The 23,179-nt window shown below is 41.7% G+C and overlaps 1 protein-coding gene across 1 annotated transcript; it reads left to right on the top strand.

Annotated features, from left to right (window-relative positions):
* On the top strand, positions 1-23,179 carry LOC111233829 (fibrous sheath CABYR-binding protein-like). The gene is made up of 9 exons (XM_022761733.1): positions 1-179; positions 1,641-1,799; positions 3,263-3,307; positions 5,956-6,024; positions 17,896-17,985; positions 20,142-20,222; positions 21,187-21,293; positions 21,469-21,555; positions 22,388-23,179. The coding sequence occupies exons 1-9, from the start codon at positions 95-97 to the stop codon at positions 23,177-23,179; spliced, it is 1,515 nt and encodes a 504-aa protein (XP_022617454.1). The 5' UTR covers positions 1-94.

The following is a 23,179-nucleotide window of genomic DNA, read 5'->3' as shown; positions in this document are numbered from 1 at the left end:
GCTCTCGTCTCTCAGCTGGGACTGCATGCTGTCTTTGTGGCCCGTTCACTTGTTGTTTGGTTAGTTGTTGAAGCCAGGCTGTCGGTCGGCAGGGATGGGTGATCCAGCGACCCTGGTGGAGTCTGCCACCCCCGCTGTCATCACAGCGATCCCCACGGTCGTTGCCGGAGAAACTCAAGGTGAGGAGGTGTCTGTTCCAGGGCTGCGAAAGGACAAAGCAGTGTGGGAGGTCATTGTGTGGGAGTGTTGTGGGGCTGCAGGGTGAAGGACTGAGAGCTGGATCAGGCTAAAAGTCAACATCTCACTGATCTCAGAACAGTTACAGCTTCCAGAAGCTCCAGTGTTTTTGTCCCAGAGACATGATCTCAACATTGTTTGTTCATCTTCTGTCTTGTTAGTGGGTGTTCTGTCAGTTGTGCATAAACACATCCTGAATTATAAACACATAATATTGTTGCAGTATTTTAATGGAGATATGTAGCAGTGGTGGTTTTTAAGAGATTCTAAGAGCTTGCTAGACATGTCATCTCAGCATTTTAACTTGAATTAGTACATGTTGCTGGTCGGAGTGTCTTTGACTCAGATTGATGGTCACTTCAGATTAATCCTGAACAGAGTTAATGCAACATGTCATATTCCCTTGCCTTCAGGATCTGTGCTTTGACAGACCAAATACTGAAACACTGAGACGAAGCTGATGTTTTATTCTCTCAGCTGACTCTGGGTCAGAAAGCAAACAGGAGGACTCTGATCAAACTCTGGTCTCAATATTGAATATTGAGGGTATCAATTGATTTGATCATGCTTGTGTTCAGAGTTAACACTACATGTATGTCTTGGCGAGTGCTTACAAGGTCTATTGAAATTGTCTGTGTGAGTGCTTTGAACTGTGCTCTTTTGAGTGTGTGTCTGAGATTTGACCTTGCACCATGAAGTGGACTTTAACACCTGTTCATTCTCTCTGCCACTATTTTCTCCCATCATGCATTGTGGGATGTCATCGGCACCCCCGGAATAGCTTGTTGAATGTCTCTGCTCAGAGCCAGGTCTGAGGGATTAGAGCAGATACAACAGAGGACACACGATTACTCACAGATTTGTCAAGTTTCTATAGCAAAAAAATCTAAATTATAACATCTCAGTGTCTCGATGCTCCTGTGTAGTTTGTGTAGATCTGTCCATTTCTCTAATCACAGCTGGGTCTCTACTCAGAGTCCTTGTGGGAGGTGGGAGTGGATCTAAAATGAAGGTGAGGAGGGGTGATGTGATAATGTGGGAGTGATGGGAGCAGATAGAGCCCAGCTGAAACCAGAACAATCCAGAATGATCCGTCTAAATGACACAGTTGACTCTTCAGCTCTGGCAACAGTCACTGTAACAGCTCGACATCTGGCTGCTAACCCAACTTGCATGGTTAAGTGTTCCATTAGAAACTGTCTGAATGGAGCTGGCTCATTATAATTTATGTTGCCTCCAGTTGTGCGGTGTATTTACATCTGTCTGAAGCCAGTCTTAAGTTCTAGATGAAGAGCTCTGTTAGGTTTAAAATGTGTGTGGATGGGTTTAACTGGTATTACTGTGCCTTGAGTGAAACATGTCAAATCCACTCCTTGACACCATGTTCTGTTGTCGTGTTGCAGATGGAGCTAAAACCCAATCAGCCAATAAGAATGGGAAGAAGGCCGACTCCGGGTCCAGCAGCAGCTTCTTCACCTGGTTCATCGTCCTGGCCCTGCTGGGTGTCTGGACCTCTGTAGCCGTGGTCTACTTTGACCTGGTTGACTATCAGGGAGTTCTGGGTGAGTACACACACATCCCTCTGCTTTAAACAGCAGCTCAATGGGTTCCATCTGTGTTCTATGTGTATCTACTATCTCATGCACCTGGCTGGAAAGGTGTGACTCTCATCATGCTCATATATCACCTGCCCACAAACACAACACCTGTCATCTAAAGCAAACTCCAACCCTGAATAAGAACCAGTCTGACCCTGATATTCATCACTCACAACACTACAGTCACATCAGCAGTCATTACTAACCTGACATGAGTCACCCTCAGTCCTCTGTCCTCCTTTAATTGTTCCATTTTCTGATCAACACTCACTTTAAACCAGATACTGAAGGAAACAGGAAGCATATCAGAATAAGTCAAATCTTGTAAAAGCAAACTTGTACGGAAGCCGTGACAGGCCGTACTTGCAAATATTTTTTTATCCCGTTATCCCAAGATAACAAAGCTTATCCCGAGATAATGAGCAATTATCTTATCACAATACTTATACACACTACACACAACGCATCAGAGAATATTTCAATCGAGCAGAAATCACACTCTGCCTTTTTCATACAAAATCATTTTCAGATCAGTCCTCATCAGCTAACGAGTTACTATGGATTGTTGCTAAGGAGCAGTGTTACTGTGACTTAGTGTATGAGGTTCAGTCTAAATCATTTTCTCCTAAACATATCTTGTCATCTCAGGATAACAAAGAATCGTTTTCTCCTGATAATGTCTCGTTATCTTTGGGTAGCAAGCTTTATCTTGAGATAATGGGATGAAAAAATAATTGCATTTAATATAAATATTACCAGTGTTGTCCTGCCTCTGATTATGTAGTAAGACCTTTGATAAACTCAGAGCATATACACATTATAGTTTGTGTACCATACGTCTGTCACAGTTGATAGTAACAGTAAGATGATTACATTTACTACAGCACCATGAAGGACATGCATTTAACGCACCAAACAACTGGCTACTGACCAATGATTGTATATAAAGATGGATGACGTGTCTCCAGTTCCTCCCACTGCAGTGTTTCCTCTACTATTTCCTTGTTGGGGGTCAGTCACAGCTGTCAGTCATGACACACACACAACATCAAATAACTAATTAAAACTAAACTTATCAGGCAGATGATGAAGAATAACCTAAACGGACAGAAACCATGTTTGGGAAAGCTTTACCAACCACGCAACATTGAGGGGGCGGGGCTTATGACTTGTCATGTCGTCCATCTTTATATACAGCCATTGGTTCAGACTGATGCAGTCATCGGTCTGTAGCATGGGGACCACAAAGCCTGCCTGTTAACAGTTGAAGTTTCCTGTTCGCTGCATGTCTTTGTCACTAATCTGCATCCCTCATGATTCATGTTGAACCTTCTGTGTATCTGTTATATTAATGTATGAATTATGAATCTGTTTTATCTTTACTCTTGCTGTTGTTCCAACATGTATGTTTTGTGTTTTGCATGCAGACAAGGCTAAGGGCTTACAAATTAACCTGTCTGAGGCCTTGCAAGGTAAAAATCAGACGCACATTTCTCTTGCACCCAGTGTTAACATGAATGATTGTTGTCATGTGTTGTCATTGTAGTGCTTTTCAGACATTTCCCCCACACACTCCTCTCAGAGACCTGAGTCTGAAAGAGTTGAGGCTTTAAATTCTGCAGATGTATCAGTAGAAGATGCTGCATACAGACCTGTTTGTTTTCTGGTCCTTCTGAAAAATACACATTAAAGCTTTTAAGATATTTCTATTTGTGTTGTAATAGAATATGTGGTAAACAAAGTCAATATATTCTATTTATAATGACCTAGACTTTAATGGATGAAACTCATCATAAGTCACCATGACAATGTTTATTTGACACTTAGTTTACTTACATTAAAGGAAACAGAAGGGGCCATCAGGCTGTCATCCTCCCTGTTCAGTGAATAATCCCCTCCACTGCTCTGATCTGGAGAACTCTTTCTCTGTTCTCAGCTGGGTCAGATCTCAGGTCTCTGTCTAACTCCTGTCCTATCTCTCCACTGTGGCTGCTAGACCGTCCCCAGCGACTAGGGCTGGGTGATATGGCCAAAACTGTTATGATAAAAAAAAATTTCCATATCAGTCGATATCTATATTTATCATGATAAATTCCACGTTATTTCTTTCAGGTTTAAAGGCTGATTTTTACTTCTGAGTGAAAGTTGAAGAAATCAGACAATTGTGGTTTTAAACAGTTTTTAGTCAGAACATGACAAACGCTTGCCAAGCAGCAGAACATTTAAAAACTCTGAGGTACATATGTATATGATAAAATATGCATGATTAAAATCCAAATCCTTTCCAGTCCTTTTTACTCATAAAGTGAATAGAAAATGAAGTTGTGCAGTGTGATACAGCACACATGTAACATCATCAGACTGCAAAAAAATAAAAAAATATAGACAAAGAAGATTTGCACTGGGTACTGGCCTCGCGCTCGTCAAGGGTCCACAAGCCTACCTTTCACCATGCATCTTTACCTGCACAATGCCTAAGACCTCTATTCTTGCGACATGATTGGCTGTTCGTGATTCATTTGTGGGCATACTATTAGCATGGAAATTGATTATATTGAACATTTATCGAAAATTTTTAATGTTTCTATCGAGGAAACTAATTTTGCAATAATTATTGCTATTGTTTTATCACCCAGCGCTACCAGTGACCCAGTTAAACCACCACTCTAGATTTAGAACACCAAGTAGAGTTCATCACAATAACACAGGCAGCTGCCTCTTTTCCCTCAAATATCATTGCCACTCCAGCATCATGGTGTTACTACTGTATGTTGTATTGCCCCTTTCACCACTGACTCCTGCCACTTCCTGTTTATCCATCTAGTCTTAGGCTACGTCCACACTTATACGTTTTCATTTCAAAATGGTGTTTTCAAAACATTGATCTCTGTCCAGATGACCATTTTAACTCCAGATCAGAGATAATCTCAGTCCAGACTAACACACCTGAAAACACATACATACATACATGACCATTCATGTACGTAGGTGTGTGTGAGCCGGTGTAAACAGGAAGTAGTTTGTCTACTCTGCAGTTGGTTAGTTGTAGAAAATACTTTGAACATGGAACAGCAAAGACAGCTGCAGTGTTAAAATACAGAGTTAAAGTGAACGACAGCTGCTAGCAAAGACAAGGTCAGTAACACTGTAATTCATTATCATGTTGTATTCACCACTGGTAGTCCAGGCTGATGAGAGCCAATCAGGAGAGACCGTGGGAGTCTACGTCATCGTTTCCAAAGGTCTCAGTTTCACAACACAAACCCAGAGTTTTCAAAATAAAACACAACCCCATAGTTTTCAAAATAAAACAGGTCTAGCAGAGTTTCTGAAAGTCTGTTTTAGGGGCTGAAAACTGTGGAGTAGTGTGGACGGGAGGTGAAAACGTAGCAGAAGAGATGCATTTTAAAACTAAAAAGTAATAATGTGGACGTAGCCTTATTGTTTCCCTTATTCCTCCGTGTTTAAAGAAATTCATCAAGCAGTTGGCTGACTGTGAGTTTGGCTGAAGTTTCCAACTTAATTTGGGTAAAAACCATCAAAGAGCCACAAGCTCCAGGTCAAAGGTCAGACCTGGTCTCCCACAGGCTGGGTGAATTTCTTTTTAAGGGATGTTTTCACATTTTTTTTCAAGTCTGTCTTGAAACATGTCAAAATGTGGCACTGTAGTCATTCCTCCTGTTCATACTGATGCAACCACGGCTCTGAATAAAAACGGATTCTATGTAAATACTCATTTTTCTAAGGCTACTGACGCTTCATATTAGCCTCAATGGGACAGTATGTATTTTTTAGGTTTGGGCCAATATTCAACTGTATAGATAAAAAATTGGGACAAAAACAAGTGACAACAAATTGTTTTTATGCAAAACAAGGACTGTAGATCTTGTCCCCCATCACTTCCATTGGAACTGCATCTAAAAGGGATGAACATGAGAGACAACTACAGTCATCAAAAGTTTGAATGTACATAGGCATATATGAATATTGTATTGGGATAGACTTGAAGAGCCTCATCCTTTGTTTTCTGTCTGTGCTGAATGATGCGTGTAGATGTACAGTTATAAACAGTGTGTGTCGGTGACTCTGTAAGACCTCTGCGTGTGTCTTGCTGCTGCAGGTAAACTGGTGGCCTACGACACAGATGGAGATGGTGACTTTGATGTGGAGGATGCTAAAGTTCTGCTAGGCAAGTTGATTCATCTCTACTTTTACTAATGTTACCTATCAGTGTCCTGCAGAAAATGATAGGACTCCACTGATAAACATAAACCTTTACTGTGTCATCAGGGACCTGGTTTCCCACAGTCATGACACAGTCTGATTCATTTCTGCAGACCACTGATCATGTGTGTTTTTATGCTTGTTTATCATAAGTGTAATAAGTGGCATTTGGGTTTCTTTTGCATGGCTGACATTCATATACAGCTGATCGTTACCATAGAAACATCATCAATGACACAGCAAAAAAAATGCCGAGCTCCCCAAACACTTAGGACTGAGGTACCTCTCCAAGGTTTAGTGTCTCTTTAAATGTTCCTACATCAAAGGAGTATGTTTTATTTATTTATTATTTTTAAAAAAATTTTTTTAATATTAATCTAAGATTCTCAAAGTCCCTGAAGCTTCAGTCCCAGGTAGGTGCTCTGGATCAGGGCTCTAACTAACCTCCTATTAATGATGGAATTAATACAGTTCATCAGGATCACAGGTTGTTTAATGAATCTTTAACCATAGGTAAACTGAACTGACCCTCTTTACTTGCACCACTACATTGATTTCCTTTGGCAGTTTTCTTCTGCTCTCCTGCTACCATTGAGCTGACCTCAAGCTCTGTGTAGTAGTGGTTCAGTTTTCTGGAGCGTCTCTCCTGTGTGATGCTCAAACATTAAAGACAGAGTACGACCACAAATCTCATAAGTGCGACTAAAATATTTTCATTGGTTGCACCAGGACACCTGACATTTAGCAGGTCAGCCTCTGTGTGTGTGTAGACCCGCCCCTTACTCTGCCTCTGTTAGGCTGCAACAGTGATTTTCTTTGCTACATTTATATTCTGCTCCTCGAGTGACCCCACAACCTTAAAACATACGTAAATTAAAATGAAGAGAACTGTGCCCGTTGTGTCTGTCCCCCGGCCCTGAGGCCCAGCCCATCATCGGAGGTAACTGTTCCAATCTGAAATCAGTTTTTTATGTTTTATTTGTTTTTCTGCTTAATTGTATTTAGAGTTCTTATTAAAGTTTTTTTTGTTTGTTTGTTTTTTTTTTATATAAAGTTCACTAAATGCAAAGTGTTTCCAAAATCAATGAGTAATTGTGTTAAATTAATCCTGATCTCAATATTGATCAAAATAATCTTCATTATGATTTTTGCCATAATCGAGCAGCCCTAATGTATTTACAGTAGTGCTGACATCTTGTACCACAGATGTGCTCAAATAGAAGAGTCCAGATGTTGACCTTGGTATGATGAGGTCTATGCAGCACCTGAGAGCCCATTTAACAGCTGGCTTTTCTCTGGCTCTAAAATCAGACAGGCACAAGTTAAAGTTTGTCTTTGTTGACGTTTTTACATGGAGGCCTGTCGGAATCAAAAGACGCTGTTTGTCTTCATCTCAATCTTTGGATGGCAGACTCCTCTTGTGAACCAACAGGAAAAGCGTTCACTCATGATAGCAGCATTAAGGAAAAGAACATATCTTTGCACACAGAAAATCTTTGCTCTGTTTCCGTTCTAAAGTATTTTGACTCTTGGAGCTGAGTTCATCCTTCAGAGAGGTGCTTCTATCTTTGCCCTGCCCACCTTCAGCCTTTCCACCATCCATGTCTCTGTACTTCACATTAATTCACTCAAATTAGTTTTACTAACAAGCTGCCAGCTGAACTTTGTTTTCTTCCTGGCATAGTGCATGCTCTCCTACATACGCTGTACTTCTCTTGCCCTGTATTTGATCCTTGTGTTTCAGCCCACCTCTCTGTAACACTGTCTTTACTTGTTTTGTGTACAACCAAAGAAGCTCATGAGGTTATGCAGACATAAATCTATCCATGTTAGAGTGCTGTACAAGCTGCCATTTTGCTTCACAATGTAAAGCAATACGACCTCCAAACATCTTCAACACACTTTGAGTTGTTTACCACTATTACAAGAATACGCCTACTCCAGTTTTTATTGCTGTCTCCACTCACCCTCTATACGGTGGAGTAAGGATGTCCTCCCATGGTCTTAAGTCATGACATAATTATGACGCAATGGATAAAGTTGTAACATTTGCCTTCTTAAACATGACATCCAGTGGATATTCTCATGTCCCTACCTGCATTTGTGTTTGACAGAGGATGTTATAAATCCTTTGATATTATAGTATAGTTTTATCTAGGGCTTCACGATATGCAAAAAAATCAGATTGGAATTATATTGGCAGATATTGTGATTTTAGTGATTTCAGTTGGAATGGTCGTTTTTATATTTCCTTTTCACTGAAAAAAATAAAAATGATGTGATTTTTGTTGGTCTTTTACCAAACAAACATGTTTCCTTTACGTCTTGAGAATATGATTTGTTGGCTGGGGCGTCTCTGTAGCAACACAACGCTTATAGTGCTGACAATGCACAACAATGTGACACATTTTACCTTTTTATCAAAAAAATTGCAGCTCCTGCGATTTGGGTATTACACTTTGCCATATTGGGATTTCGATCATATTGCTATTAATTATGCAGCCCCAGTTTTATCTGTGCTAAACACAAGCTTTTATCTGAAAGTATGATTTTTAAAAGGTAATGTACTAATGTACCAGTTAAACTGGTACATTAGTACATTACCTTTGCACCACTTTGCATATCTAAACTGTTTAGATATTCTAATATTAAATGGCAAATCAACCACATAAGACTTGCAACACTGCTGATATCCGAGTTCAAATTTCCTTAAGTCCAACATTCAGCTTGGACCAATATTTAATCTCACCATATACAATATTTTTCATGTCCGATTTATAAACCCTTCTTTTGCCATTATGTATTATCTAAAAAAACAAAAACAAAACTGAAGCATAAAATACAACAATAAAATTATTATGAAACTACCACCACAGTGATATTATCGTGATATTAAATTTTAGATACCACCCAGCCTATCTAATGCTTCTTTCATTTTGCTCAATGAACTTTTCTAGTGTCAACATTAAATCTCCATATAGTATAAAGGCAGATGTCGATGTGTAGTTTGATTATAAAGCAGGTCTAGGTTCTATATTAATACTGTGAAAGTATCAAAGCCTCAGTCCACAGAGAAATGCACACAGCCTGTATTCAGAAACTGAGCCTTAAAACCAGCTGTCAGGACTTCTGGAACTTTGTGATGTCACAACAAAGCAGTCACCGCTCTAAGCCCCGCCCCAAGCCCCGCCCAGGCTCAGAGCCTCCTCTCTTCTGATTGGCTCACCTACCTGTTACTAGAGCTCCAGAGAGAAGCCTGAGAGAGGAAATGAAAACTACACTGAGATGGTTTTTGAACCACAAACATATCTTCTTATGGATCACACTTCAAATAAAACACAGGAGGAGTTTCAAATATGGAAACCGCTTCAGTTTTTCCTCTTTTTTTCTCTGTCTTTCTGTGTATAGAGGCTGTCTACACATGATAAGCAGTTTGAACTGAACTCTCTGACTGTGGTCCACAGTGCAAAGAGCTCAGGACAACACTGATTTGGTGATTTAGAAATTCAGCCCTGCAATGTGGTTCAGGGTCATCACTGTCTAAAGGCTGAAGTCATGTTGTTGATCATGAGTAGACAGCCCAGCTCCAATTGCTGTTGATAGAGTCTGAGTAGAACCCTTGCTGCCTAATCTACGCTTAAAACTTCTCTTACCTTCTCCTCTTGTTTCCTTCCCTCCCTCTCTTGTCTCCTCTGCTCTTAACCCTGTTTCATTCTTGCATTACATCTTGTTTTCTTCATATGATTTCACCTTTCTTTCCTCATACCTTTTTTATTAGCTTTTTCACAACTTCCTTTCCTCACACTGCTCGTGTTCCATTTCCACACACTGTCTTCCCAATCTCCCCCTCCATCCTCCCATGCCTCCCCCTTCCCTCCCCCCGCTCTTGTTTACATAGGCTTGACCAGTGAGGGCGATGGTCAGGGTGAATCCGAGGTTCTGGATTGGTTAGAAGAAGTGGAGGAGGGTGGCTCTGATTGGTTTAACAGTTTCGTCACTTTCCTGTATGGTCTGATAAACCCTCTGGAGCCCGTGGAGGATGAGGAGCTTGGCATCTCGGGAGAAGTCGTGGGAGTGCATGAAGAGGATGAGGACGAGGAGGATGAGAGGGGAGTCAGAAGAAGAGGAGCAAAGGATGATGGGAATCAGGGGCAGAAGATTGTTATAGTCGGCCTCCATAATCAATAGCCTCAGGCTAACTACGGCAGCCGATTATTCTCTAATGCAGTTTTCAACCGAAGGGCCTCAGTATCCAACAGCCTCAGCTACAATTTCAGGAAGTGAAAATACTCTTCTGCAGCATTTTCTCTCCTTTTGCAGGTTTTGGATGTGAATATTTCTGTGGGCCCCACCTTTCCCAGGTTTCACCTCCTGTAATCCACAAACAGGCTTCACTCAGCAGAGTTTTGAAAGTGAAATCCTGTTGGAGTTTTCTATGACGTCATTTCCTCTGCTGTGACATGGACGTGATACTCAGGAACACTTTTATAATCCTCTCTTAAACCTTTTTTAGAATCTATTAATACATAATTTTCTGCACAAACCTGATGGCAGCTGCCAGCAAAACTGAACAACACAATGCAAAGAAGAGTTGCACTTGGACTTAGTTGTCCCTTTATGACATTTAGTCTTTTCCTATTGCTGCATGCCATAAAGACTGAAAACACTTACTCTGGACTCTCGGACTTAAAGCATGAATTTGTACTTTTTTAAAACCTGTCAAGTTTAAGGCTCTTGGTTTTGTGTTGGACTTCATTCTTTCCTGGTGGTAACATGCAATAAGTATCTGGATAAGGAAAAACATATTCATGCACTCAAAATGCATTGCAACTGTAATCCTGTCGAAAGATCCAGACTACTAAGTGAACTTGCTTGGATCTGAGTCAGATCATTTGTGCATCGGTAGAGCTCAGTCACATTCCCAAGAAACATTAATCTGGCCTACCTCTTCCTGCTCCATGTCAGAAAGCTAAAGACGACTTCCTCAGCAAAGGATAGATGAGAAACAGTCGTACAGCAGCAGGGCTGAGAGAGTCAACAGTAATATTGGTTCTTCAACAGCTCTGTTTTACATTCTGAAAAGAAAAGTTTGACATTTTGCTTGTTAGAGAAGACTTTTTTTGTTTGATTGTTTGACAGTGATATCAAAGTGACAAAAATAACCTGGAATAAGTTTCTTCACAAGTGGTCCTGGTCAGGAAACAGATCAGCACAGTGCCCCTGTAGAACTGAGCTTTAAATGTGCTGGGAGGTGGTTATGCCCCAATTCCAGCCTTTACACTAAGCTCAGTTAGCTAGCAGCCGACAGCAGCCAGCTCCATGATGGCACTGATCTCATGAAGAAGTATGTTTCCCAAAAAGTCAAAACTTCTTTTGGCTGTATATAATCTACTGTGACTGTGGACACATAGCATACAGCCAAACAAAACCACATGCTGTGTGTCTGCAGACACTGATGTGTTTGCTGCTGTGTCCAGTCGCTCGCTTGACACAAGCATATGATATGAAATGTATGTGACCTGCACCCTGACAGTGATGTGGCGATACTTTCTGTGCCCACATACGGTTGGTGTTATGAAAATTTCATTATCTGCCCGTGTCAGTTAGGTCCTATGCAGGTCTGTGTAAAGCACATGATTACATTACTTCACACGCAGACTGCACGAGCCGATAAAAATGTGAATACATCCAATTTTGCGGACAGCCATTATACTGTACACAGAGCTTTGTTTCCGTGTCTGCATCAGTTTTAGGGAGCATCTGGCCCTCTTGCAGTGTGAGTGACGGTAGCCTTGTTAGCAAGACTGCTAAAAAGCAGCCTACAGAAGCCTTCAGCTGTGACATGGGCCTCCCCTTGCACATATTAGCAGTATGCTGCTTTGCTTCCCTCCACCTGAGACGCACCATGATAAACATGACTGCCTTCCTTATGTTTTAAGATCCAGATGTGAAAGTAAAACCCCGTCCTAACCAGGTTATTGATTGATTTATTGGTTTGTATGAAGGAAATATAAAGGTATGCAGACTCATCTACATGTCTTAAAAGATAAAATGCAAACAGTGCGAAGTCACCGATACATTTTCAATGACTGCATATATAAAATAAGTATACAGTTATACTTAAATACTCAGATACAGACTGCATGTTAATAGAGATATAGGGTCTTGACTTCATCAACTTTAAAAGGCACTGAAGGGTTGTTGGACTCTTTTTACTTAATGAGCAGACATGAACCCGTGTCGATGATCTTCTGCCTTCAGGTTCTTGTTCCTGTGCTCGACCTGAGCTTCATGTGGTCGATTTTCTCTGTATCTGTTTGTCATTTTCCTTTAAACATAATAATAAATGAACACAAATGTCTCACACCTGCAGGAGTTGTCAGTCACGAAGCTTAAAACCTGTTTGTTTAATCCAGGCTTGAGGGATTTTGGCTGTGCACTGTGGCCATTCCAGTTTGTGTGTGTTGTGGGTCGGAGGTGAGAGGAGTTGATATCAGAGGGCTGAGACAGGTGATTGTTTGATTCACTGCTGCTACAAGTTTAGACAGCTGAAATCAGCTGCAGGTGTGTTTCCCTGTGCACATGAGAGTGTGTGTTTGTGTCAACAGGTTTGCACTGCACTTAACAGCTATTATGAAAATGGATGATGCCTGATTTGGAAACAGGCTCGTCCGGGTTTGGGGTGGAGTAGCTCAAGGAATGGTTTGTAAAGAGAATTAATCTATAAACTGACAACAAACAATCACAAGACGAAGAACTCCACAGCTTCTTTAACTGAAGTAAATGGGCCAACCTCTGCTATTGTCTGCTAGTCAGTTTGCGACCAGTTGTCCCAGCATTTGCAGCAACTTCAAATATCTTTTTCAATCAGTCTCTGGCAGCAACTGGACTTTTTCTCTGTCTGTCTGAACTCAGACTTTTCTGTGCTGACACAAGCTAACAGAAATCAGAAGCACTCCTTTTGAAACAATGTGGTCTCTGATTCACTGTAGATCTGGTTTTGTGGCTCACTGGGTTACTGGGCCAGAGAAGATAATTCACTCCTGCCTCATTTTCAAGTTCATACATTCAAAGCCAGTGTTCTCCCTTCAACAGGGACAGTGCTTTTGTGTATTATTATTATTATTATTATTATTATTATTATTCTGCTGGCTCTGGCCTGTGTGGGCCAACATGATGTGGTGGTGAACTCAACACTGGCCAAATGATGACTTCCAGTTTTGTGATTATTATAAAGCCATAGAGACATTTTTCCAGTTTATACAAATAATGAATTTTGTTCATCAACAAAAACAAAAAATGGACAAAGCAGCAGCTTCATCGTTTGATACAACAGAGAAATTTTATTGTTAATGTTGGAATGTGTTTTATTCCTCAACATCCCCCAAGTTTACCATTATGCATCTTGCGAAGCAGCCCTGTGTGGCAGGCGTCCTGCTGGGTAGATGTGACAATGGAACCAAAGCATTATTTGTTTGCAGGCGTTGGCTACAGTGGCTGAGCTGCACATGCAGATGTGTTACTCTACAGATCAATATAGTCTAAAGGTAGATGTCCATGTAGTTTTATTATAAAGCAGGTCTAGGTTCTATATTAATACTGTGAAAGTATCAAAGCCTCAGTCCACAGAGAAATGCACACAGCCTGTATTCAGAAACTGAGCCTTAAAACCAGCCGTCAGGACTTCTGGAACTTTGTGATGTCACAACAAAGCAGTCACTGCTCTCAGCCGGGACAGGAAGTGCCCAATCAGAAGATTGGCTCTCTGACATGATGTTATTAAATGTCCAGAGAGAAGCCTGAGAGAGGAGATGTAAAACTACAGAGATGGTTTTTGGTTGTTAAAACCACAAATAAATATATCTTCTTATGGATCAACACTTCAAATAAAACACAGGAGAAAAGGAAAATATGGATCTTTTAAAAAATGACTGCATTCCATTTAGGTTTGCTAGGTCCAGGTGTTGTGCATGCTTTCTCATGGGGACACTTATGGATCTGAGCCATCCCTAGTGGAATTAATTTCACCTGTGCTTCTCCTGCTATGACCAGGCTGAGGAAAAAGTTAGATTCTTCACAGCTCAACTTGAGTTTCATCTGGTGTTGATGTGTAGTGGAGTTCTTGTACAGCAACATTGTGCTTCTGCTGTATTTGAGTTTGGCTTCATGCAGCATCTCTGTTGGACTTGACAGTGTATGGAAGGAGCTGTGTGACTGATACTGGATGGTGGGAGTGATGAACACTTGTGTAAATGGTCCGACTGCTCTGACGACACAGATATATCATATGTGAGAGATTCCAGTGTTTTAACTGGTGTCTTGTTCTGTGTGATGTCAGATGAAAAGCCTGGAGATGCAGCCAGGGGAGGAGCTAAGAGAGGTACCGTCAGGCAGCCACATGCATGAGGCTGTGCTGTGCAAGTGTTTGTGTCAGCTACTCACATTGAGTATGTGTTTGACAGATTTATTTTAATAAATGGAGTACTGAGTTATTAACATGTTTTTAAATGGGTTAAGATTTTGAGATTTTTGGCTTAATTCCTTGCCTGCATTGATCAGTCAAATCCGTGTTAAACCCTGTGAAGTAGTGTCGTTTTTAAGAAACTGGTGTGAACTACAGTGGCCCAGAGAGCTCAAAGCACTGCAATTTAAGAACACATGCAAACAGACAAAACACAAACAAATTCAGAGAACATCTTCATCAATTTGACAGAACATGAACTGCAAATACTCACAGCACAATGGAAATGTTTCCAGGCGACACAAGTCATGAAGGGGTGGCTCACCTGGTAGAGCACCTATCATGAAGGCGTAGTCCTAACGCAACAACCCAGGCTCGAGTTCGACCCGCAGCCCTTTGCTGTATATCATCCTCTCTCTCGCTGTCGGAATTAAGGCAAAAAAAATTATTATTATTAAAGAAAAATAATAATGATAATAAAAGTGATGCATTAGACAGCAACTGTGGCCCAGCCAGCTCCCCTGGAAAAACATCCGTTGTGTTGTTGAGTATTTGCAGCTCATGTATTGTCAAATTGATAAAGATGTTTTCTGAATGTGTTTGTGTTCTGTCTGTGTTTTGTCACATATTTTCTTAAATTGCGGTGTGTTGACCTCTCAGGGCCACCGTAGGCAATCCTCTTCTATAATGTTTTAGTATAACATACCAGTGTTGTGTATAAAGTCTACAAACAGCATGGAGGAGGAAGTAACAGGGGGTGTGGCATGGACCTGGTCTTGCTGTGTAAAGTCATCCAGACATGCACATGCCTGGTATGTGGAGATGTCCCATAACAGCGTGAGTTTGAGCATGGTTTTTATCCCCTAACTGCTCATTAAATGAGTGTTGAGACCCCAAACAGTGTTGTTGATCATCCATCCCAGAAACATCTCCAAAGGATGCGGGCAGGAAGCTCCGGGAAGCTCTGAAGCAGCAGCTCGCCATCATCCATGAACGTGTAGAGGCCAAGAAGCTCGCCAAGCTGGCTCTGGCTGAGGTCAGACAGCTCCTGGCCAAAGAGGAAGAGGAGAAGGAGCTGGAGCTGGGGAGGAAGGAAATAATGGGCAGAGTGAAGGAAAGAGTGGCTTCCAGGCTGAAGGAGGAGGAGGAGAAGATAGAGAAGGAAGAGATGGAGAAGGCAATCGAAAAACTCCGGAAGGAAAGGGCAAAACAGCAGGATGAGAAAAAGGAAGAGTGCGAGGAGGAGGAGGAGGAGGAGGATGACGAGAAATCAAAGAAACAAGGAGAGAAAGAGGAGAAGCCAGAGAAAAAGGTTGAGGGGGAGGGAAAGAAGGCACAGGAGGAAAAGGGGAGAGGGAAAGAGTCTACCAAAGAGAAGAAGAAGAAAAGCAAAGCTGAGAAATCTGACAGAGGAAAGAAATGAGGTGAGAAGTGAGGATTTCGAGTTCAGAGAAATTAGAGATCCCACAGGAAGTCAGAGTCAACGTCATGTTAGTGCCGCCAAGGCTACAATCACACTCAGAATCTTCTTTCTTATTTTACTTATTTTACGTCAGTTACTAATTTAAACCAAATTCATCTAGTTTCAGACTTATTTTTTTGGTTAGTCCTGCAACGTCTGAGAAGTTGTCAAATGGTTATAAAAATACAGAAAATGTAATGTTGATATTTATCAAAATAATGCCTCAAAATCTTATTTTGCTTCTGCGCCAATACTCTGTGTCTAGGATAAATGGCCCTTTGTGGCCTGCTAATCAGCTAATCTGTCACCTTGAATATTATCTTACTAATGAATAGAAAAGTCTGTCCGCTGATCCCATCCACGTCACACTTGGTGGGTGTGTTGCTGAGGAAGTGTCGACTGAAGTGTTTTAGATGAGCAGTTGTCTAGACCCTAACCCAACGTCACAGAATGTTGCATTGAGTTTGTAAATAGGAACCATTGTTCCCCAACTAAAGGCGTTAGGAAATCGCTCCCAAGGATGAACCAGAGGAGGTCCACAGTTTTTGTTTTTGAGGTCTTGACTGATTTCTTTTGATTTTTCCATGATGTCAATCACAGAGGAAGTGCGTTTGAAGGTAGACTTAAAAAGACTTCCACAGGTTAACCTCCACTGAACTCAGAATACATCAGTTAGCCTATCAGAAGCTTTTAAAGCCATGACATCATTTGCTGGAAATTTCCAAGCCGTTTCAAGGTACAGTCAACTTCTGACTTCAACTGTAAATGGAGAAACCTCCCTCTGTCTGTCCTTGGATTTTCTTGACAACCGCTTTTCTGATCGACTTCAAACTCCATGTGGTTTTTTGGATTAGCGGTTGTCAAGACCCTAACCCTCACATAAACTGATCCATCAGCCATCAGTGATGTCCTCAGCAACACACCTGGCAAGTTTGAACTGGATTGGATGAGCGGTTGTCAAGAAAGACTTACAGACTCTCATTAACAGCAGCTGCAACAGGACAGTAAAATAGTTGCTCAAAGGTCATTTTCCAGCTGCAGTGGCTCATAACATTAAGTTGATTTAATGTGTCATAACTACCATTGGCCATGTTTAAGAGTGAGTTAGCTAGCTAGTTACCTCTATGCCCATGCTACTTGCAAAAAGAAGGCGCAGGGGGCCCCAGGGACCTGAAGAACCAAGTTCACATAGTGAGCAGACCCCAGTGTCGGTGTGCTGTAACAGTGATGTGCTGGAAATCTGACTGGTATAGATATCATAGCCAGCAGCCAGCCTGTCTTTTTTTTTTTTTCTTCTTCTTTTTTTTTTTTTTGACGTGGATGAGGGAGCTGATGATTGGAACAGTGTAGTAATAGAAACGGGAGGATTAAAGCTGCAGGGGTCAGAAAAAGTCCTGCAGAGTAGTGTTGATAAAGTGTGAGATACTTCAGTGTTATAATGTTTAGATATGACTAGATAGAAATGAATCAGGTGTCCAACACTCTCCACTGTTAGAAACTGAATGTTTTTTCTTTTGTCAATAAAGTTTCTGGATTCATTTGTCTCTTTTTTTTAAAGTGAAGTAAAGTCAATCATCAGGGGCTTCATCAGAAAACGTGTGCGAGATCGTTCTACTGGTCTCTGTTTTCAGACCAACATCTTGGGATAACACAGATTACTACACAACGATTTGTCCCATAAATCCCTGTGTTTCTTATAAATTAAACTTCAGAGTCAGCAAAGAAAACCCTCATGCCTCTTTCAGATGTTTGAGTGTTCGTTTTATGTGAATGTTCTATGATCACACATCACACACTTTTACTTACACAAGCTGGTTTGCCACACACACACACACACACACACACACACACACAAAAAATGTACAGTACCTGTCCTGTGTCTACACTACTTTCATGTGCATCATCTCATGTAGGACTGAAAGAGAAAGCCGTCGTCGTCTCCTCCCGTAGTGAAGAAGCTGCCGCCCCGGTAGAGGCTGCTGACCCTGAACCCACACCAGAGGGTAACACACGTTTATTATACACACACACACACACACACACTTACTTTCCCTCCAGTGTCATCACAGAAACATGTTGATGGTAGATAATCGGGAGGAGGGAACACGGGTGTAGTTTGGTGACAGATCCTCGGGGTACTCTGATCTCATTGGTTGGTATTTGTCATTGATAACTGTCTGGAAGCTTTACTCCAGATACCAGAACCTTACTTCAGTTCAGAGGCTGTGTTCACTGTTAACTCATCTGAGTGGGAGGAACTGAACTTTAGTGACAAATAGGCTTCGGCTGATGTTCGATAATATCACAGTATTTCCCCCATATGTGATATTTATCATAATTTGTTTTCACTGCTTTGCTTACTGTACAGTGAACCTTGGTATGTGACAAAATAAACTTGAAACTGCTGTTTAGTGACAGAATCACTCACACCTGAAACATATAAAATACAAAATTATAATAATAATAAACTTGTATTTAATAATAACAATGACGATAGTAATAATAAACTTTATGTCGCACTTTTCTTAACAAGGTTACAAAGTGCTTGACGGAAAGAAAAAGGACAATTATAAACAAAAGAAAAACAAACATCATAAAACAGAAGTAAGTTACAGGAAAATATAAATTGTCCGTATCGTGGGAAGAGAAACATGTCAGACATTCATAAAAGCTTTCCAATAAAAGAATGTTTTAAGAAGAGTTTTGAAAGACAATAATGATGTAGCCTGTCTGATCTCAGTGGGTAGACTGTTCTACAGTTTGGGGCTCTAACAGCAAAGGCCCTGTCACCTTTAGTCACCAGCCGAGACCTGGAATAACCAGCAGAGCTCCCTCCCCCATCTAAGTGAACAGCAGACACATATGGGGTTAATAAGTCCTTGATATACTTAGAGTGAGGCCATGTAACGCTGTAAGTCTGCAGGTACAGGAGTGATGTGTTCGTATGGCTTGCTGCTGGTTAACATCCGTGCAGCAGCGGTCTCTACCTGTTGTACTGGGTGAAGGGAGCTCTGACTGATGCAGCATGAAGTGCATTACAATAGTCAAGGCAAGAGAAAATAAAAGCATGCATGACCTTATGTCATGACCTTTCATTACAGGAGATGCTTTAAAGAGCTTCACAACAAAGAAATTACATTCATCAAGCGCATCAGTGCAACATCATCATCACGAGTTATAAGAAAAACACGTAAAGATAAAATATTATAATAAACTGTAATTATATATTATTAAAAAAAAATGTATTAAAAAATCCCTCTGTTATAATATCAGCCAAGCCAAGTGACAAATGTGTTCTCTATTTAATAATGGTAAATAATACCTTTGATAATGTTGTTTTGATATGAATGAAATGCTGTTTGATGATAACTTCTTTATTGTTCCACTCAGCTGGTTTTCAAAGCTGCGGTCATTTACTCTTTATTTCTTCTCTGCTATTTTGCTGCCGTCAGATAATCATTGAAATGTATAAATAAATGGGGACGATAACAGTGCTCTTGAAATGGGATGTTAACTGATATCAGAGGACGTGGCTTAAGACTGACATATGTTTAATAATAACGATGCACACCACTGCAAACGTTTAATGAAAATATCACTTTACATGTAAATACGAGATAAATAGTAAGACAAAAAAACTCTTAAGGGAATTCTCAAATGTGTTTAAATCTGTGTTAGTGAGCATTTCCTCGTCCTCCTGACGTGTGGCATAACAAGATGCTGATTACACTGCATGATCCCTGCAGGTCTGCCTTGGGCCGGTCACAAGTTTAAAATGTGCAGTTTTATTTTGAAAGACATTTATTAGGTATTGAAGTATGGATTTATCATGACGTGGGCTGCACATGTGCATCTCTTTAGGGGCGGATCAGAACCCGACCCTAGAAATCCATAGTTCAGTGCCTAATGTCTTCTATGAAACACATCTTGGAAAAGGTGACATCTGTGTATTTCAACTCATGAAAAATGGGAGGAAAAACAAAAGTGTTGCGTTTATATTTTTGTTCAGTATAATTCTGCCTAGTGGATCATATGTTGCCCAGTTGAGCATGTAACACACTCATGAGTTTCTCAAAGTTAAACTGCTCATGCATATTTCTTATTCATCATCCTCTTCCTCTTCCTCTTCCTCTTCCTCATCCTCTCCCTCTCCCCTCAGCTGTCATTGAGCCTGATCCTGAGCCTGTGGAGGACGTGGTTGAAGCTGCTGTAGCTGAGGACACTTCTGCTCCACCACCAGGTACCTGAGTGTGAACGCATCAATGTCAGCAGATACCCGATGCAGAGTAATGAATTCTGTGTCATTCCAGTCAGATAAGTCACATTTAAATGTGTAGATACACGGCAGTGACCGACTTCCTGAGGCCAGGAAAACACTGGCTGTGGTGTGTGTGTGTGGCGGCTGCAGAACGTCTTGGTTTTCATTTCGGTGCCCATGTTAACGGGTTAGAGCGACACACTTCCTGTGTCTCTCGCCTCACGGCTGCATCATGTGCTCTAGAGATTCTGTTTCTCATCTTTTTTTCTTGCGTGATGCGGCTCGCAGCAAGAACAGAGAAAAGTCCAGTTGATGTCATAGTGACATCACACCAGCAACATTTACATAAAACTGACTTCTTCCACTGTAGATGTCTCTGTCTAGACTGAATCTGAATATGACACAGACATGAAAAAATATAATATATTTTTTAACCACTTCAGCAGCTGCATGTGGAGACAGAGACATTTTAGTGACATTTTCTGTTAAAAATTAATCAGAAATTAATTCATAATAAAGAAATCCAACAATCCAGTAAACTGCAAACTCTATGCAGAGAGAGAGAGATTTATTTTTGACAGAGAATGTTTCTAAAGTGCCACTTTCTCCTCATGCAGCTGCTAAAATGGTGTTTCTCTAACTCGTTAACGTGCGTCCAAATGAAAACCAAGACATTCCGCAGCGGCATGTGTTCCTGGCCGGACGGTGATGGCAGCAGGTCAGTTACAACTAAAGAACATCAGTGTTTGGCCTGTTTCACTCTGAACAGTGACCGATCACTTATGATGTTAAACATAAAACACAAGGACATCACAAACGGACACCAGCAGGACTCAGTACGGCGCTCAGTGTAAGTGGTCACTGCCAAAGTGGGGTGTGTGTGTGGGGTTTTTTTGTGTGTGAGTGTGAAGGAGAATCTACAACCCTCTGCCTCTCCTCCTCTTAGAACCTGAACCTGAGGTAGCAGCTGAGCCAGAGGTGGTTGAGTCTGAGCCTGAACCAGAACCTGAACCAGAGCCTGAACCAGAACCAGAGGCTGTGGAGACTCCTGAGGTTTGTACAGTACACACACACACACACACACACACACACACACACACACACACACACACACACACACAGCATGAGTGTTTTCTGAAGGTTGAAATTGCCCTTTAGTCCTAATCAGTTCTAAAGTAATACATGTGTGAACCTGTTGATGACATGTGGGTGGTGTTTTCCTTCTCAGGTGATTGAGGAGGATCCAGAGGTGCTGGAGGAGGAGCCTCTTGTAGAAGAGGAGGATGCCCCTGTAGAGGAGGCTCCTGTGGAGGAGGTACAGATTGTTACTGATTTCATAAACACTTTACTCTCAGACTGAAGTGTCTCCATCTTGGTATATGGAGGAATTAGAAAAGTCAGAAAAAGACAGCTGTGCAGGATCAAAATAAGATTAATGAGCAGGTGCATTTAAACAAATCAAATACTCGTCAATCATCTGATCTCATCTTCCTGGTCAGTCTACATTTGTTCCACCTGTGTAGGAGTGCAGACTTGCTGCAGTCAGCACCTCCTCCCACAAAGAAAACAATAGCTATTAAATGGGAAACCTGCACCTCCTGCTGGTGACGAGGGTGAAACCTGTCGTTCTTCTTTTTATAGCTTCTGTAGTTTTCTGGGGATTTACATGTGAACACTGACTGATGACATATTTATTTATTTACAGTTTCAATTCAACTTTTGTAATGAACAAAATGTGGTAACTTCATTATAACTGATTATAAGTACATCAAATAGTCAAAAGTGAAACAGGATTATGGAAGACCATTAGCCACCATCACCAGTCTCTGTCAAGATACTGCAAATTTACACATACAGTAACTGTACTGTACAGTGTGTGTGCTAGTGGTAGATGTATAACACACCTAACTAGGGTCAGGTACCTGGACCACAGTGCACTGCAGGTCTCTGCAGGTCCAGGATTTAGGCAGATTTTAGCTCTGAGAGGTGTAAAGTGGTGAAATCTAAATCTATCCAGACTGTCCACACAGAATCATTACATCTTGTAGCTTGGGCTCTAAAAAGAAGAGCACATCAAAGCTGGAAGATTGTCTGTTTCAGCTGCAAATATCTTCTATCTTTTTATAACCTTTGTTTGTTTCATTCAGGCTGCTCCACTGGAGGAGCCAGAAGCTGAGGAGGCTGCAGAGGAGATGATTGCAGATGAGCCTGCAGAGGAGGCAGCAGCTGAAGAGGCTGTGGAGGAGGTGGAGGAGATGGCAACAGAGCAGGCTGTGGAGGAGGCTGTTGAGGAGGCCGCGGAGGAACCTGCAGTAGAGGAAGCCGAGGAGGAGGCAGCTGCAGAGGAGATGGACGAGGCTGTAGAGGAGGAGAGTGCTCCTGCTGAAGAAGAGGAGGCAGCTCCTTCAGAGGAACCGGCTGAGGAGGCAGCTACTGAAGAAGCTGTTGAGGAGGTTGCAGAAGAAGAGGAGGCAGCACCTGCTGAAGAGGCCATGGAGGAGATGGCTGAAGAAGAGGAGGCAGCTCCTTCAGAGGAACCCGCTGTAGAGGAGGAGGGAGCTCCTTCAGAAGAAGCTGTGGAGGAGGAGGCAGCTCCTGCAGAGGAACCTGCTGAGGAGCCCGCTGAAGAGGAGGCAGCTACTGAAGAAGCTGCTGAGGAGGTAGCAAAAGAAGAGGAGGTAGCACCTGCTGATGAGCCCACTGCAGAGGAGGAGGCAGCTTTTTCAGAAGAAGCAGTGGAGGAGGCAGTGGAGGAGGCAGTGGAGGAAGAAGTGGAGGAAGAAGTGGAGGAAGAAGTGGAGGAAGCAGTGGAGGAAGCAGTGGAGGAGGCAGAGGAGGAGGCAGAGGAGGAGGCTACAGAGGCAGAATCAGCAGACACAGAGGCTGCTCCAGAAGAGGTGGAGGAGCAAACAGTCCCAGGTGAGAAGGAAGAGGTTTAG

Source organism: Seriola dumerili, unplaced genomic scaffold, assembly GCF_002260705.1.
Source record: "Seriola dumerili isolate Sdu_G_001 unplaced genomic scaffold, Sdu_1.0 BDQW01000432.1, whole genome shotgun sequence".
NCBI classification, from domain to species: Eukaryota; Metazoa; Chordata; class Actinopteri; order Carangiformes; family Carangidae; genus Seriola; species Seriola dumerili.
This window is presented reverse-complemented; position numbering and strand designations above follow the sequence as displayed.

Excerpts from the sequence above, each read along its gene's own strand:
- LOC111233829 (XM_022761733.1), top strand. The coding sequence starts at position 95 with ATGGGTGATCCAGCGACCCTGGTGGAGTCTGCCACCCCCGCTGTCATC. Across the intron at positions 6,025-17,895 it reads GGATGCTAAAGTTCTGCTAG|GACTGAAAGAGAAAGCCGTC; the intron begins GCAAGTTGATTC and ends CATCTCATGTAG. Across the intron at positions 21,556-22,387 it reads AGGAGGCTCCTGTGGAGGAG|GCTGCTCCACTGGAGGAGCC; the intron begins GTACAGATTGTT and ends TGTTTCATTCAG.